The 19,047-nt window shown below is 28.3% G+C and overlaps 1 protein-coding gene across 1 annotated transcript; it reads left to right on the top strand.

The window, feature by feature from the left end:
* Positions 1 to 502: 502 nt before the first annotated feature.
* LOC132943356 (guanine nucleotide-binding protein G(i) subunit alpha) lies at positions 503 to 7,204 on the top strand. Its single transcript, XM_061012325.1, has 6 exons — positions 503 to 1,139; positions 4,015 to 4,199; positions 4,280 to 4,566; positions 6,382 to 6,476; positions 6,557 to 6,745; positions 6,824 to 7,204. The coding sequence occupies exons 1-6, from the start codon at positions 1,022 to 1,024 to the stop codon at positions 7,012 to 7,014; spliced, it is 1,065 nt and encodes a 354-aa protein (XP_060868308.1). The 5' UTR covers positions 503 to 1,021; the 3' UTR covers positions 7,015 to 7,204.
* Positions 7,205 to 19,047: the final 11,843 nt, after the last annotated feature.

Genomic DNA, 19,047 nt, shown 5'->3' with positions numbered 1-19,047 from the left:
AGTATTAGTAATAGTAATAGTATTTACTCCATGACCATTCGCCTGATTACGCGTATGGGATATTCGACAAACCGAAAACGACCGGTGCGGCGTCGCGGCGATCCTCTAGCCGGTTGTAAAATGTCGTTGCGGCCTCGGCGGACGGAGGGGGAAGGGCAAACCCCTCGGTCACGACGTTGCCAGATTTACCGAAACGGCAAAACATAACAGTCCGTTAATCGCATGGAAATTTGGATATTTATTATTTGGTATTATGGTCTGACTGTCTGAGCATTATGAGCGGACGTCCGAGCGGCAATAACGAAGTATATGACGTCATGGTCATACGAGGAAAATGTTTACGGACGACAAAATTAATGACAATACCCATATTTTCATGACAATATTATAAACATTTGAACAGAGCCACATTTTTCGTGATGCCCCCCGTTCGGACGAGAACAGCGTAATACTGTGGCTAATATTCGGTGGGGGGGGGGGGGGAAGTGAAACAATAAAATAATATTTCACGCAGTTGACCCGGACGACAGCGATATGCCGGCAACGCAGTGTGGTAAATGACAATATTAAAATGTTATTCAACTGTTATTATTCAAACCGGTAAAAAAATTAAATAATAATCGGGGAAATACGGCGTCATTCGCTCTGGCACAACCGTGGTCCGTGACGCATCGGCCGAAAACGCATCACGATAACGACTGTTTACATCATGATTCACGGCGACTGTTACAAACCGTAATCAGTAATCACGGATTGTGTTGTAGTATCGTTGTTTTCGGTGGATGATATATTTTGTTTTTTTCACGCGCCGTCCTCGTTTGTTCGTGTGATATTTTTTTATGTTCCATCGTTTTCACGAATTCAGGATCAGACGGTCCATATTATATTTTTTTTTGCTTCCAACCGTTTTACATCCGGCTCACCCGTCGCCGTGCGTACGTCCGACGCACCTTTTGTTTATCTGGTACGGTTGGTGCGGTTTTTAAAATATCGTTTTTGCGACATTCGTTTTTTGTCAACGATGGGGTGCACGATAAGTTCGGGCGAGAAGGAGGCGGTGGAACGATCGAAGAAAATCGACAAGTCGCTCCGGGCCGACGGCGAAAAAGCGGCGAGAGAAGTGAAACTGTTATTGTTAGGTGAGTCGAAATCGGCCGTTGTCTGTACCCACAGGTACCTACGTTTTGTTTTCCACAAACATAGCAGGGTAGACGTGTAGTAAGCCAACCCTTGTACTTATGGTATAATGATTTATATATTCGTCGTAATATCAATTAATTCATCCAATAGATATAGTAACCACTTAATCGTATTATGTGAACGCAGTGTCAGATTTTCAACAAGAATCTTTGGGGGGGGGGGGGGGGGGGCAGATATGGCCAAGTGCCTTTATTACATTTTTTATTTGTTAACTTTAACCAATGTATAATAATTTCAAATAATCATTAATAGGTAGGTAGATAATTTTCGTCGTAATTTTCACAAATTGTATGGTCAAAAATAAGTTTATCTAGGTAAATTATTGGTTATTTTATATTATAATATAGATATATACATATTTAAATTAATTATTTACTTTTCGATTTGCCTCCATGTAATTAAGTTGCAGTACCACGAGATACTGCTATGACTATATTTAAGTACCTATGCTCAGATATGCTCTCAGTGCACTCAGTGAAAAATAATTTTGGAGTCAATTTAACCCCCTGGTACTACATTTGTATGAAATCTTCACACATCGCTGATCGGTATAATAAAATAATGCATTAAAACATAACTAATTTTGGTTAGTTAAAAATGATTGGTACTGGTCACTAATTTATTAATCACAACAAGGCCATACTAAGGAGGAATAAGACAACTGCCTTAGGGCACTGACTGATTTTTGATGTTTAATTGTGTATGCTGAATAGGGGTGCAAAATATTATTTCCCTGGGCGCTAATGTTAGTTAACACGGCACTGAATCACAATATAAACACGGTTTCAATATCAAACATAAAATATTTCGATCATTAAAACTCAACTACGATGTACAAATTAAATTAGAATAATAATAATATACAGTGAGTACCGCTTAATGTGATCACATTGGTTCAGGTCATTTTGATTCCATTAACCAGTTGATTCCATAAAGCATATTTTTTTTCAATATAATATTTGGTTTGGGATTTTAATTTTTTATTCCAATAAACGGTTATTTTTATAAACCAGTGATCACATTAAGCGGAACCTACTGTATCAGGTATCACATATGTCAACATTAGCAAAATTAAAAACCCATTTGTACCTATCTATCTTTTCATGACTGACTTGTATCAGTACAGGTGTGAAAGTTTCTTAAAATTTCACTATTTTGGCCATAATCATGGAAGTAAATTAATAAAAAAGGTATATTTATATATTACTATTTGTTTTAAGTAAAAATTATTAAAATAACAATTTCTCAAATGGTGCAATGTGCAACCTGCATACGGTACTACCTACACTACACCAGTTTTTGACAAAATTAAAAGATACATACTGTTTTTTATTATTTCTAAAATATAAACCCGAAAAGGCTAGAAATGTCTGTAATAACTACTAATGAGAACCTTTGTATTAAAATGTAAAGCCTTAGCTATAAAAATTGAAGTTTTTCATAAATTGTTAACTACAAAACAATGTGCATATTTTCGCTGCATTGTTAAAATTGGAACCTAAAATACTTATAAAAACAAATCTTATAAAATAAAAAAGTATTAAATTTTCAAGCTTTTTGGTCATGGCTTATATTTTTTAAAAAAAATTTCAAAATTTGGCATGCCTTTAGGTATAAAGCTTAAAATTAGTCTAAATACAGTAAAACCTATAAATACTGGACACTCTCGTTTGATAAAATGTTGTCTGCTATTAAGTGTCTGTTAGGGGAGATTTCACTGTATTTGAAAATTGTATTGAATATAGAACATTATAATAGTAAACAAGTAACAGTGGAATCAGGGGCGCCCGCAGAAAATCAGCTCAGTGAGTGCAAAATTAAATTTATGTTATACATACATAGGTAGTCACATATTTACCTTATTATACACTAATTTTTTTGTTCATTAAAAAAATTCCAGTGGGTTCAATGGCACCCACAGGCCCCTATCTACAAGCGACCCGGAGTAAAATGTTTCTAAAATTAATAGGTAGTTCTTGAGTTACAACAAAAAACTAAACTTATTTAATGAGAAATTCTTAATTCATGAGTGTGTCAAAAGCTTGTCAAAATGTGAGCTACAGGAGCTCATAAAAATTACTTGTGGAATTGCACCATGAAACTACATTTTCAAACTACCTCTAAGCTTTTTTTAGTTAAATAGGGGATTGATAAATAATAAGTAATTATGGTACTTATCATTTGACTTTGATAAAATAGTTTCCACTGTGTTATTTCCTATTTTACCTAAAAATTAAGACCAAAGAGGAAACAAAATATTTACCTATGTCAATAATTTATGTTGTAGGTAATTTGTTTTATTCAGTAATTTAATTTAATTTCTCAATATAGTAAATTTTTACATTAAATATTAGTTGTTCTTCTTTTTTTAAATTTAATCTTTAACATATTTAAAAATTGAACACGGATTTCAATAGATTATCATAGATTCTTTTGTTACATATTTTTTAATTATTATTGACCTATATTTCAGTCAACTCCAACCAGAGTGGTTATGCGCTACAAGCGGTTTTTAATTATAACACGTTGTTTACAATTTGTTGACCAGTCAACTACGGCTGATAGACATACATTTGATAAATTATCAGCCATTAGTTTATTTTTTAATTATTTTCTAAATAATTCTAGAGCTTCTTATGAAGTGAGTGAATTTACTACAGTATTTAAGTAAAATTTATTTGAAAAACATTCTGTTGTAAATTACAAAATGCGCCTGTTCATATAACATGATATAGTGGCATATCTTCCGAAAGGTTAAATTAAAAAATAAAATAATGTTTATATGCTATTAATATATTTTTGTTTGTATTAAAGGTGCTGGTGAATCTGGAAAAAGTACTATTGTAAAACAAATGAAAATCATTCATGAGACAGGTTATTCTAAAGAAGAATGTGAACAATATAGACCTGTGGTATTTAGCAATACAATCCAAAGTTTAATGGCAATTATACGAGCAATGGGAATTTTAAGAATTGATTTTTCAGATCCTAGCAGAACGGTAAATAAATGTCTACTAAGATTATAATAACATTCACTCTTAATATTAATTACAAAAAGTAACCTAATTTTTTATTTTAGGAAAATGCCCGTCAATTTTTTTCTTTAGCTAGTGCTACTGAAGAAGGTGAACTGACACCCGACTTAGTTAAACTTATGAAAAGACTATGGGCAGATTCTGGTGTGCAAGAATGTTTTTTGCGCTCACGAGAATATCAACTTAACGATTCTGCTGCTTACTATTTAAATGCCTTGGATAGAATATCTCTGCCTAATTATGTACCTACACAACAGGATGTGTTGCGGACAAGAGTCAAGACAACTGGTATCATTGAAACAAATTTTTCATTTAAGGGATTGAATTTTAAGTAAGTGATATCAAGGCATATTATTTATTTTTTTTATGCCGAAGATTTATATAATATACTTATAAATTTGTTTATTGAATTGAAAACAATATTTTTTTTGAATATTCAGTAATTAACCAAGACATATGCATATTTAAATTATAAAGCATTTAATATTTTTATATGCATGCCAACAGTTAACTATAAAATATTTTATTCTAAATAGTATAATATACATATCAATATATCATAGACCTATAACTAGCATGCCAGGTCGGTTGAGAGAATTAGTGTTAATATTATTTAATAGAACTTATAATAATGATAACAGCAATTATATTATATTGTACATAATACATATGGATGTGTCGCTACTGGACGTCATGTGCCATGTGCTTTGGTAGTTGGTGAGACGCAGAATATTTCTTACTACTATGTTCTGTCGATTAGTATAAGGTCTATTATAAATGTATATAATTTAATTTCTAATAATATTTAGTTGTATATAAATCACAGGGTGACTACGCACTTACTTTTTTTGAGTGTGCTCACTTATTCACACTTATTTCTTTGATACCTCACTTTTCTCACTATTTTAAAGCTCTTTATATTATATATTGAAACATTTAATAATTAATTGAGTTTTGGGAATATTTTTATTTATTGGAAATCAATGCAAAATTTTTTTTTTTTTTAAAAAATGAGAACCCCCCTTTATAGTGAACATTATTTAGTGGGTGTTTCTTGACATTTATTATGTATCTAAATCAAAATTCTAATACATAGTTATCAGTTTCTGGTTTATTAAAATGTATATACTAAGCCACTATGGATGATAATTCTTAAATAATTATAATTTTATAATATTATAAACTATATATATATATATATATAGTAATATATATATATATATATAGTAATTACTAGTTAGGTACTTATAATAAATTACTAAAATTTTAAAAATCATCTAAGCACCCAAATCTATTTACATATTACCATAAACATATCAGTGATATTATTATCCTTAGTAAGTAACCTAACACAAAAACTACTATTTCTAATTTTGATTTAATACATTAAAATTCTCAAAAAAAAATATCTGCAGAATAATTAAAAGTGAGAAAGGGGGTTCCTTTTTGAAAAACAGTGGTTTATATTGTCACAGAATCTGTTAGGTGGTAAAAAATCTCAAGTTTTCTAAAATATGGTTTTCAAAAGTAGTATTTAAAAATTCCAAAAATAGGGCGTGCATAGGTCCTATAAACTTCATGCCTCTATGCAATTTTTACATAACATTGTTATTGTATATATTAAAAAGAATTGTTTTTATTAATATTATTTAATATTATGTTATAACATTAAGGTAATAACCAGTAACACAATCAAATGAAAATAATATTTAAAACTTGTATTTTTTATATTTTTGATTAATAAACCACATTTAATTGAAAATAATACTCACTATTCTCACTTTTTTAAAAATAAAATGAGTAGCAACCCTGAAATCAGCTTGCCGCTTGGTATTTTACACCTATGCAATATACATAATAATATACAATAATATATTTTTAGTACAAAATGAAATATCAATATTTTTTAAATGAATTAATACATTAGTTTACATTTTCAAAAAATTGTATTTTACATTAATTTTTTAATATTATAATATTAAGTTTTTATGATTACATTGTAAGTGTAGTTTCTTAGTTTTAATAGCATTTATAACATTTCTGTTATAAAGATATAATATGGTATCCCACCAATATCTTAAACTACTTTATTTATCCAAATATTTTTATAAAATAAATGTTTTAAATATTTAAATGTGTTTTGTAGAATGTTTGATGTTGGAGGCCAAAGGTCAGAGAGAAAAAAGTGGATTCATTGTTTTGAAGGTGTTACTGCTATAATATTTTGTGTGGCTCTATCAGGTTATTATAACACATGAACCTATTTTTACACCTTTGTACTTATTCTTAGCTATAACTAAATACTTTTTTTTTATTATTAGGTTATGATTTAGTATTAGCTGAAGATGAAGAAATGAATAGAATGATTGAGTCTATGAAATTATTTGATTCAATTTGTAACAGCAAATGGTTTGTTGATACATCAATCATATTATTCTTAAACAAAAAAGATTTGTTTGAAGAAAAAATCCGAAGAAGTCCGCTAAATTCTTGTTTTCCAGAATATATGGGTAAATATTTTATTTTAAATATAGGTATAGAATAAAGTTGAACAAATCACTATTTAATTATTTTAAATTTAATTACAGGTTCTAATAATTATGAAGAAGCAGCTGCTTATATACAAATGAAATTTGAAAGCTTAAATAAAAGAAAAGACCAAAAAGAAATTTATACTCATTTTACTTGCGCCACTGACACAAACAATATACAATTTGTTTTTGATGCTGTTACTGATGTAATCATCAAAAATAATCTCAAAGATTGTGGTCTTTTTTAGAAACTGCAGCCAGTTGCCAAAATTATTATGACTATTTATTATTTTATTAATTATTTAACTGATTATCATTATCCTTTTTTTTTTCATATGACTGATAAAATGATAAAGATCTTAGCAGTTCTCATTTGTTGTGCCAAATAATGTTAAAACTTAAGTAATCAATTACTGAACAAATTTAGTATATTTAATGCTTAAATTGAAAGTACATATTTTTGTAAGACTAAAAAACTAATTTTTTTTTACATTCTATTTTACAGTACATTATTTTCATATGTAAAATACCTTAATTATTATTATTTTTATTTTTCATTGCATGCGATTTAGCTTTTTTTGCATGTCTTTTTTTTAATTATAGCGATTTACAAAGTACTTGCCTATAATTATATTTTTGTATTTTGAAGACCTTGAAATTGTTAATTTTTGTTTTAGCCTCGTGGTGACGTTTGTATTATATATTCATTAATACAATTTAATAGGATATACATATTTTAATACAAAACAATATCATCTGTAATTAAAATTTGTGAATTTTTTTATGATGTCAATTATTCTCAATGACTGATTTAGTGATAACTTGGTAAATCTTTACATATTTTTGACTGCTTGAAGAAAAAAAAACAATTTTGTACTTAATAATTATTTTCTGTGTTACTTTGTGAAAGTATACATTAAAAAAGTGTAATTTTAAATATGGCAGTATTTTATTTTTATCTTTATTATTATTTTTATTAGTTAGTAATTATCATTTATATTAATTTATTTTTAATAGAATAAAACATTCATTATTGTGTGTTTACTTGTTTTGTATGCACATCATTTTAATTAATGTTCAAAAACGTATTAATTGTATTGCTTTTAAATGTCCAGGGTTTTATATTGTGATTAAATGAAATGTTAAAGAATTCTCTGTGTTTATAGCATTTCAAAATAATGGTAATAAATGTATTTTTTGGAAGCTTCTTATTTTTTGAAATGTATCATAATTCTTAAGACATTTTATATTTAATATTTAGTTACCAATATTATTGTTCGGATTTATCGTTATTTATGTACATTGATTTTTCTAACAATATATTTTTACTGCAGCTACCTAACTTAACAATTATGAATTTATTACACTATTTAACCTTTTATTTATTGTCTATCAAGCAATTTTATAGATATATAATAGTTAACCAATATTTTCTATATTTTTACTGATTCCATATTTAGTATATAGAGTAGTATAGTATAGTGCCATAGAGTGGCATGATGGGCAATGAGGTATCTTTATTATCTATTCAATAAGATATTCAAATCATAGATAATATTATATACAATAAAAAATTAATGATTTTTTTTTTTATGATAAATAATAACGTGGTCAAAAGCAAGGACTAAGATATACCTAAGTGGTAGGTACCTATACAATAAGATAGTCCGCGGTCAAACATATTTTTTCTATTTATTATTACAATTTATGATTAATATTTACTTAGGTACCTAATTAGTTAGAAATTTCAGGATATAGGTGCTTTTATGTAACCATTGATTTGTATAATGTATTAATAAATTAAAATTACAATAATATTTAATGCAATTGTTGGTAAATGTTACTGGTATTCAGGCTAGGATTAAGGAGTAAACACTAAGCAGTGTATAGGCTGCAGCCTACACAAACATGGATATGGAGGCAACAAAAGATAATTTTTCAATATTATTCGAGTACATATATACTTAATTTTAAAAGTATTTGAGTACAAATACAAATACTTAAAAAAGTATTTATAGATACTTTCAAATACTTTAAAACTTTTTATAAAATATTTTTTTACCTTTAATCAGCTGAACCTATTTTCATGGTTTAAGTTAATATTATAGAGCATTTAAGCATTTTACCCGTAGTGGGTTTTTTAAATACTCATCTGTTTTCTTTGTCAGAGTATTTTATTTTCGGTTCAGTATAATTCATAGTCGAAAAATATATTATAATTATTTTCAATTTTTATTTTCATTTTTATTTTACGTGATCAAAATTAAAATAGAAAATAATTATTAAAGTATTTAATAATGAGTGTTTAATTTTAAATACCAAATCTTTGAGAAAGTACCTACCTATTTAAAATATCTATTTGAGTACTTAAAAAGTATTTGAATACCTACTTCTACTCAAATACTTTACAACACTGAGTCTGTCCTTACGTACGATGGTATAATATATAATATTATCTGAAATCTGAAATAGTAAATCAATGCTGCTATCGTTTTCTTTTAATCTGATTGTGAAAAAAAAGTCCTTTTGGTTAAACTTTTGACAATTTGTACAGTATAGGTACTCGAAATAAACGCTCGAGATCACACAACCTCGCTATGGATGACCTTATCAAAATATTTTATCTATTTTGGAAGATTCATTATACATAATAAATTACTATCTATGATCATAGTAAAATAAGTTCATCTCTCTTGGTTTTATTATATTATATGCATTTTATTTAAATTTAAAGATTGTCATAAACCTTTACTACTATATATTGTTAACAAATACTGTACATTTCACTTTGTCCTTATGTACCTATTTATGTATTGATTAAGTATGCTATGTCTATTGGCAACTCACATAGTGAGCACTGAGCAGCTCTCTTTAATTTAATTTAATGTTAATAAAAGTGTTAAGTTGTTTCTCTCTCTTACTTCAATTAAACTTAAGTAATTATATTTAACGTGCAATATTTAATAGATTGTTTATTACAATTTTAATATACAATTAATTTTATTTCTAATATTTTTATATTTAATTTAAGTGATATTATTACTAGGTATTATATAATTTACTAGCTGATCCCGTGCACTTCGTTGCCCATTAAAAATGCCAACTCTATATGAATAATAATAGCTTTAAAACCCATGGCAACAATTTGTAAATAAAAATTTCCATCGGAAATCTCAAAATCCCTGTTTGAGCTTTGAGCACCTCCCGGGATTGATCCTTTCCCTTTTTCAACTAGCCTATCTTCTGCCCAGAAGTCTTTTCTATTTTTGTACCAAATTTCATCAACATTGGTCCAACCGTTCAGGAATGCATAAAGGACACACGCACAAGCAGAAAAACATTCATTTCTATATGCGTAAGTATATTATAAGTACCTAATTCTCATAAATTATTTATATTTATTTATATTTATTTAAATTTAACGTGTTTGTCGCATTTCTGTAAATTCTATTCTTGGAATTTTTTCACGGAGATTTTTCAATTACCGATGCTACGACCTTGAGTAATTGCGTCAGTCGTCACTACTCGTCGACATTAAATTTTTTTACTTGTTTTTACACACATATATGGATATATTGATAAAGTTAATAAATTCAAAATATTATATTATTATTTATTCGAGTTGAGTAGTGATGGGTTACTAATTGAAAAATTAAAAAAATGTATACAATATATTTTTGAATATTAACAAAATATTTTTACAAGGGGTAGTATAATATTAGGGGCAAAAGACTTTTTACAGTCTACAGGCACTTTTAAGTCTTAATCCGGGTCTTATATTATTGGTATATTATAATTTATATTTCAACTACCTATTGTTGAAGACGGATAGTTAGGGGGGCCCGGGCTAGGTTGAATTTAAATCATTGTAAGGAACGCTAATTTTTCTTTTGTCTCGGAGTTCCTTTTCTTTTATTTTTCCAATTCGATCACTTCCTAATATAGCTATATTATCTTTAATATTGATAAACAGTAAATATGATTTTACGCTTAAAAGTATATTATAATAAGGGTTGGAATTTGTTTTGTAATATCACCAATACCTACCTATTTAGTATTGGCCAGGGGTGGCTCAAGGGGGCCTCTAGCCCTCCCTAAGGACGTATTTCTAAACTGTTGAAAACAAAATTACAAAAAAAATCATCAAAATTATCTGAAAATTATGACTCCTCCCCCTCCCCCCCTCATCCATGTGTCTGGAGCCGCCACTGGTATTGGCTATTTATGGGTAAGACAAACAAATATATAATTCAGACATAGTGTTAAAAATATAGTTTTGTTTTTTTTATATAATTTAATTCTGTTTTATAAACTTAATACCGTTGATTTTATAATATATTAAATATGTACCTAGGTATATTATGAAATCAATGGTATGTAAGGTACCTACGTAAATAGTAACTGTAGGTATTTGCATTCACATGTTATATTCACAACAATGTGTTACAGGTCGTAGTTAAAGACATAATAATAATATATTATTATCCAATATACTAGCTGATCCCGTGCACTTCGTTTCCCGTTAAATGTACCAACTCTATATATGACTCAGACTTTGTTCAATTCGTTATTTAATATTCGGTGTACGGTGTTCGAAATTCATCTTAACTTTTCTGTTGCCTGGAATAAAAATTCTGATTCGCAGCAGTATATTATCAGGTAGGCAATCTGAATCGTGCTGTTTGTACGTAACTTTATAATTTAACTCTAAAGTATCAAAGTTATACCAAGTATGTCACTGAACTCCTCCTAAACGGCTGGACTAATTGTGAATGCCGCCGAGTCTGTCGACCAATATTTCATCCCCGGCCACGAATACGTGGCATTGTCTTATGTACGGAACTTATATGTGAGTATAATACGCTCAATGTTTACGTAATCGCGATACATATAATATCAAAACACAGCGCACAAAAATGCATTGAATGAGTACACTGATTTCACGGCAACCAATTATTATTATTATAATAGTTTTAAAACCCATGGCAACCATTTACAAACAAAAATTTCCACCGTAAATCTCTAAATCCCCGTTTGAGCACATCCCCTGGTTGGACCTGGGGGGGGGGGGGGATAATTTGTGAATCCAAACGATCCGGGGCGTCACCCAAACGCATACAAAAAAATTCATTCAAATCGGTCCAACCGTTTAGGAGGTGTTCAATCACAACACACGCACAGTAGAATTATAAATATATAAAGATAATATATGAAGGCTCTCTAGTCGTAGCCATAGGGAAATATTATCCCAAACTTTAGTTTATTGGGATTTAAAAATAATGGTGTTACCAATGCGATTTAAAAGTTAGTTTATTTCAAACAAAACCCGTACCTACTAGTGTGATATAAAATAAGTGTACGTCTTCAAAACAGAAAAATCAACCCCAGATATATTTATAATTTTAAGGTAAGTACATAGATTATTTTCAGTTTATTTTGTACGATAATTAACTGATTGCTTACATGGTACAATGGATAAAATATATGTTTGACACAACTAAATGTGCGCCATTTTTCACCATATCAACATGTAATTTGCACCACTTAAAAATAATAAATAATAATTGTTAAGCTTATTTATATTATGTAATGTATGTTCATCAATCAAGTTTGTATAGAAAATTATTAAAATTTACAGTAACTACGAAAAATAAAAAATACCAGCTAATTGTAATATTGTAGGTATAGGTACGTAGCCACGCGTAAGTATTTTGTAGTTTGTGTATGAATAAGTATTATTTCAGTAATTCATTTAATAATAAAATATTATGTAAGAACCGGGGGAGGCGCTAAGTTGCATCGTAGGTGTCATATAAGATAACACTAATCTGTTACTATTAATAATTTATTTCTGTATTATAGGGTGTTACCACTGGGTACCACCCTCCCTAATCTTATGATTCATGGTCGACCTATTTTTACTGTCATCAAACCTACTTATTGTACCAAAAAATAATATATATATTAGTATATTTATTTCAATATAATAAAAAAAAAAAGGTGTCAAGTGGGTCACCGTAATAGTTGCGTTAAATTTGAATCCGCGTTGTGGCCCTTTAACAAATTGTGTGCGGCCCGCATTAAAACGGAATTTTACATTCTAAAATCCAACATTCTACACTCGATTAAATAAAATAAAATACTTATATCAATATAATAATTATTATCATTCAAAATGTAACTTTGAATCTTTACATTCGGGTCCCAGGGAAAAAAAATACGGCTTCTGTCAATATTATGCGCAAATTCAAATTTACTTTCAGCCTATATTAGTATATTACTAAGTATATTTTATTACTATTAGTCATTCTGTCTATAAAATATAATAGCCAATAGGTAATATACTTTAATAGTTTCAAGAACCCACAAATAATATTTTTAAATTTAAACAAATTTAATAGCTAAAATCATTATTGTAATGATTATGTATCTTCGTGAATTATTTAAATATTTCTAACTATAGTAATAGTATATTAACCTATACTTTTTTTACTTATTCTTTTTGATTTCCTTACTTTTTTAATATTTATTTCTTAATCTCCTTTAATCACGTCATCACCTTCCTCCCGAGACACTAAACTTACTGTTTTCCTTTTCGTAAGAAATATTATATTTCTTCTCAACTCTCTTCCCTTTCAGTCTTTTACTAGGTAACTTCTTGGCCATTTTAGTTTCTATATTACTGTTGCCTCACTCCACGTTTTTTTAAATTTATTCTGTAACCATACCTTTTTTTCCTCAAATTTTATTTATTTTATTTTACCTTTTTTATCAAAATATTTTTTTTTGAATTTTTTGGTTTTCTGTCATTTTTTCTTTTATATTTATATTCATATTTTTAACTTGTATATCTCTTATTGCCTATTGGTAATGTTGTTCTTAATATTCTAGTTTGTACTAAGTTTGCAGATTAGGCCAATATTCACTAACAAGGTGTTTCTATAATTTATTAAATAATCTTCTATTTCACTATTTGTTTCACTACATTTTTTTTAATCATATTCTTTACTATACCCGCATATTTGTCTGCTAACTCATTACTAACACGATAGTGTGGGCTTGTGTTATTCATTTCAATTCCCCACGCCTTTGCAAATGACTTAAATTTATAACTATTAAATGGCATATTATTAACACTAGAGTCTAGAGATACTAAACCTTGCTGTTTTCAATTTAAGCTTCCTGACCTCTACCCATCTTCAAAAATAGTTTACAATTATAACACAATATATAACAATTATTCTCCGTTTAAAATATATCTAATTTCGTCTAAATTTGAACTTAAAATATCTGTTAAAAAAACTGTATAATATATACCTATAAATATACCTATATAATTTTTCTATTTTTTAGTTACAGTATGAATTACTTATGATTTACGAGAAACCTTGTTTTAAATTGTCAAATCGCATATAAGTATAAAAGAAAGCGGGCAGTTAGGTGTCGCTCTGCTGTACAATAGGTTACAAGTGGGTCACTGTAATGGATGGTATTACATTTGAATTCAATGATACAATATAATTGTATACGAAAAATGATTCTGAGCGGAGACGGTTTGTCAGGATATTTTATATTATATTTATATTGTTATTACTTATTATTAATGCAGTAGCCGGTAAGTTGAATTAATAATTTAATTAATTAATTAATTACAACAAATAACTATATTCTTGGTTACTTATAATATGTAATTTCGTACAAATTTGAACTTAAAATAACAATGTAAAGATGTAAAGATTTAAACTTCAAACGCTCATAAATATTTAATTTGACTTTCCGGTTGACATTTTAATTTTGATAAAAGTAGAAAAACTTATGAGAAATCTTGCATTCAATTTTGAAATTTTATATTTAAAAAGAAACATTTTTAGGAGTTTCTAACTCAAAAATGTTTGCACATTTTCGTGATTTTTACGTATTTTGTCAAAATTTGAACTTCAAATGCTTATGAAAAAAAAAATTGTGAATGTAATTTTATATTTTTCAACAACCATTGTAACAATATTTAGGAGCTTTGTATAAACTTTCAATCGATTTGACCCAACGAGGTAGTATAGCTTCAATAGTATCAACATTTTTATAATCTAAATTATAAATCTATTTTTTCTCATTTGCATAATAATTTAAAAATTGAAACGTATTTATTAAAGTCATATTTTATTGATTTAAGGGTATATTTTGATATTTTTTCTGTCTTATTTGCATGTATTTTTCGAGTTTTTAAGGTCATGAACCTCCTAACCCTAGTAAAAACTAATAAGTGATAACTCATAATAAGTACTATAGGTAGGTATAATATTTAAAATGTATATTTTCGATATTTTCAATAGGTACAATATCGGAAAATCGAAACTATATCGATACACAAAATTATATGCTTCTCATTATTATCTAAGATTATTTTTTAGGGTTAATCAAAAATCAAAATCATTGTTGTCAAAATCTGGTTTTGGTAAAATTTTACGTTATTCTTTAATTTTTTTTTTAGTTTTTCTCGACTCTCTTGAAACCCCCAAAGTACTAACTAGATTCACTTTCCTACCAGAAGATATGTTGAAGTAGATACCTATTGAAGCATTTTTACTGCCCTAAAAGGCGACGACGAGCACAAATAAATAAAAAATACAATCATTGTATAATCAATATCGCTCCTCTCCCAAACAAAAATTTAAAAAATACAATCTCTTGATAAAACTTTATTTTTTAATCAATATCATTGTGATTTGTGTAGGTAATTTGATTTGAAGAAGCAAGACTTACCTATATATATATATATAACTAATGTCTAAAGACCAAGAGGTAACACACGTTGCAGATAATGCGTCGACAGACAGTCCTAAACATCATACAGAGGAATCGTTACAGTCGTTGATGGGATTTCGGTTTAGGCCGAGATTTACCGAGACCATTAACTTGGAGTTGATGAAGCAAGTCATGCATGATGTACATCGTGAAAATTTACAAGGAAAAACTTGGGACGATCTGGACCCGAAAATCACAAGTACCGAGATCTCAGTTTCAATCAACGAAGGCGTGAAAAACATTTGCAAATCGATTCGCGAAGACGGCAGATACAAATATACGGTCCAGACGTTTCTCAGTAAATTCCATTCGCAGTTATTGAGCTTGCAAACCCGTTGCATTTGGGATGAAAACACCGATAGAATCGTTTTTGAAAACTTTATTAATAGTTACATTATTTGTTCATCTCAAGTGATTTTTGTATATTATTATTAGCGCAATATACGAGATATCTCTGTGCCTTTCAGTACGATTATACATTTATACCGCAGTTGAAATGTACAATATAGGTTGTTGCATGCATACCCCGTCTCGATTACATATCTGATGATAAAAACAAAAATGACAGCGTAAAAGGAGCCAACAATAATAATGCGCGGGGTTTTTAATTTGTTAGCAATAATTGGCAGCGCATTTCTGATGACGGGAAAAATTTATATTTGTGATATCCCTTTACGCAGCCATTTTGTTTCTGATGATAACAATCCGAGTCGATATTATGCAATAACCTGTATATATTTTCAACCATGATTTATACCATACCAACTGCAGTGGCCAATTTAAAATGAATACATATTATAGCTAAGTAACGCAATATCGAAATGTTTGTAGTTATAAAATAAAATAATTTATCTACGTAAAATTGCATATATAACTACATTTAAAAGATGTAAGTTTTATTTAAAGGTCCGATGGGTTACGTAGGACTTACTGTCTTAGGATTTCAGTTTTACATTTTTGAATAATATATATTATTATTTGTTGTTTTCATGTAACTATCATACCTTTTGGTTCCATATTTAAATTTTTAAGGTATTGAAATGGGTGTGATTATTGTTTCCGCCAAAAATTTGATTTTCGTTCAATCGACTTCTATCTATATTATTGAGATGGAAATTTAGAACCCTTAGTCTATCTACAGTGCTATCGATCATCGATGTACATCAGAATTCGGTATAAACCATATGGTACATATATCGCATTAACTATCAATAAATATGAAGATAATAAGAGATAATTGATTTTCCACGTATATAGTAATTCCCATCCATTATAAATAAATACCGATCGATTTAACCTATACCATGTCAATATACGGTGTGTGTGTTATCGGTCACGGACTTAACTGTGAGTACCTACTGTGCAATAAATATTAACGAAATTACTACCTACGATAACGTAGCCGTGTAATTTGTTAACCCCTATAGTAAACTACTATCCAGTTTTCCGGATGCTCGGAGGTCTTACTAATTATATCTTAGTCCGTGGTCTTACCTCCACAATTGTTGATATCAAAATCAGTTTTTTCCTTTTTGTAAAATCATCAATCAATAAACTCTAGTAGAACTCTAGTAGTGATGTAAATACTGTACCGAGGTGTCTCATTATGTGCAGCACAGCAACACAATTAATAATTACGACGATTTACTTAATTATAATAAAATAGTGTTGAATTTTTAAATGTCAATCAAATGTGTGCGGTTTTTAATATTATTGACCCTCCAAATGTTCATTTTTAACAATAGATATATTATGTATTTGGTATTGAACGGTATAAAATGTGCGGTTACGAACTGTAGGTATCTAAGTGTGCAGTTTCGCTCTTATCTACGCACGGATAGTCTCAACTCATAATTTTCTCGATCTTTATTGCGCTTGTGATTGATCATTGATGCATGTGTATTTAAGTGTAGGTATAAATGAAGTTCATTTCTGAGATGATTTATTGTTGTTGTTGTTGTATGTATTCAAAAATGATTAATCGTATAGAGACTTAAAATAATATAAATATTTATAGATATTATAGTTTTCTATAGACATGTATAATAAGACAGTATAATGTAATTTTTTTTAATATTTTGAGCCATACGTACTTACTTATTTCGGGTATTTAGACATTATAAAAGTTCCACTGTTCTAAGTTTTTTTTTTCGATTTATGTTGCATCAATTTTATTTTGTACCTATAAGCCAAGAAGTTTATCAATTTAATACAAAATTCTATTTATCTTACTGCAATTAAAAATAAAAGTTTAGCGTAAAGACACATACATTTTTTTAAAAGCGTTATTAATCTTTAAATGTTGACGAAACATTCAAACGTGATATTCAAACATAAAAATTACCTCTTCTCCTACTACGATATGACGTGTTATTTCGTTAGAATCCTAAAAATATAAATCCTAGAAAATTGCAAAAAATCAATAGTCTATTACTAAAATTATAATTTTCTATACATAATGAAAATTTCTAAATATTTCGACTTATATTAAAAGGTTACTTAAAATGCTATAAATATACGGATTAATTTCATTAAGAGGACACTATACCTGCATGCATTTTGTCTCATCCGTCTTACAAAATATGTAAAACATAGCAAAAACGCTGTTTTTTGCGGGTAAGAATCACTCGCAGGCTGTAGTCTCAAGCTAAGCAACCAAATGTTTACACTTTAAAGAGGAGAAAATTAACTGTGCAACGTTGTTTTTATTTTTTCAATATCACAAATACGAATAAAGTTCTTATTGTTTAAAAATTCATTATTTTTGAGTTTTTCAAACTTGAATAACTTTTTTTAGTTCTGTAGCGTCCTCTTATTGTTGAAATAAATATTCATGCTTGAAAATATACATTGTAAGGTTTCCGACAAGTTTTTCTTATAGCAATTTAAAAATTTTGAAAATACATGTATTTTGAAAAATGTTTGAATTTTAAGATTTGACAAAGTTTAAACGAAAAATAACAATATTTCTTTTAACAGTTTTATCGTGATTCAAAAAATATTAATCGTTAGGTCTTTAAACTCTTCATCACTGCGTATATTATTATTATAATTATTTTTTTTTTAGGGGGGGGGGGTTCATTTTATATGAAACTATAAAACAATATCAGTGATTTAGGTGCCTATACAGATTCATTTCATTTTTGTAGGTACATACATTTTCAGTTAGTAAATTCTAAAAAAAAAAAATATATTTTATATCAATTAGGTATTTAAAAAAATAACGATTTTTAAATTTTATTTTGAATTTATTAACCACTAAAAAATGGTTAAGTTAGGATTAAATCTCAGATTTTTACAGACTAATTGAATGGAAATTTGTTAAAAAGAACGTACATATTTACATTTTAATCAACTATTCAAGAGAAACAAAAACTATTTATGGAATATAGGTACTTACTTTAAATATAGCCATATAGGACATAAAAACCTACCTTATGTAACATATTATATCAATTTAAAAATATGTTCATAGAGAC

This window comes from Metopolophium dirhodum, chromosome 1 (assembly GCF_019925205.1).
Source record: "Metopolophium dirhodum isolate CAU chromosome 1, ASM1992520v1, whole genome shotgun sequence".
In the NCBI taxonomy this organism is placed as follows: Eukaryota; Metazoa; Arthropoda; class Insecta; order Hemiptera; family Aphididae; genus Metopolophium; species Metopolophium dirhodum.
Note: the sequence above shows the minus strand (reverse complement) of the source record. Positions and strands in the feature narration are given on the sequence as shown.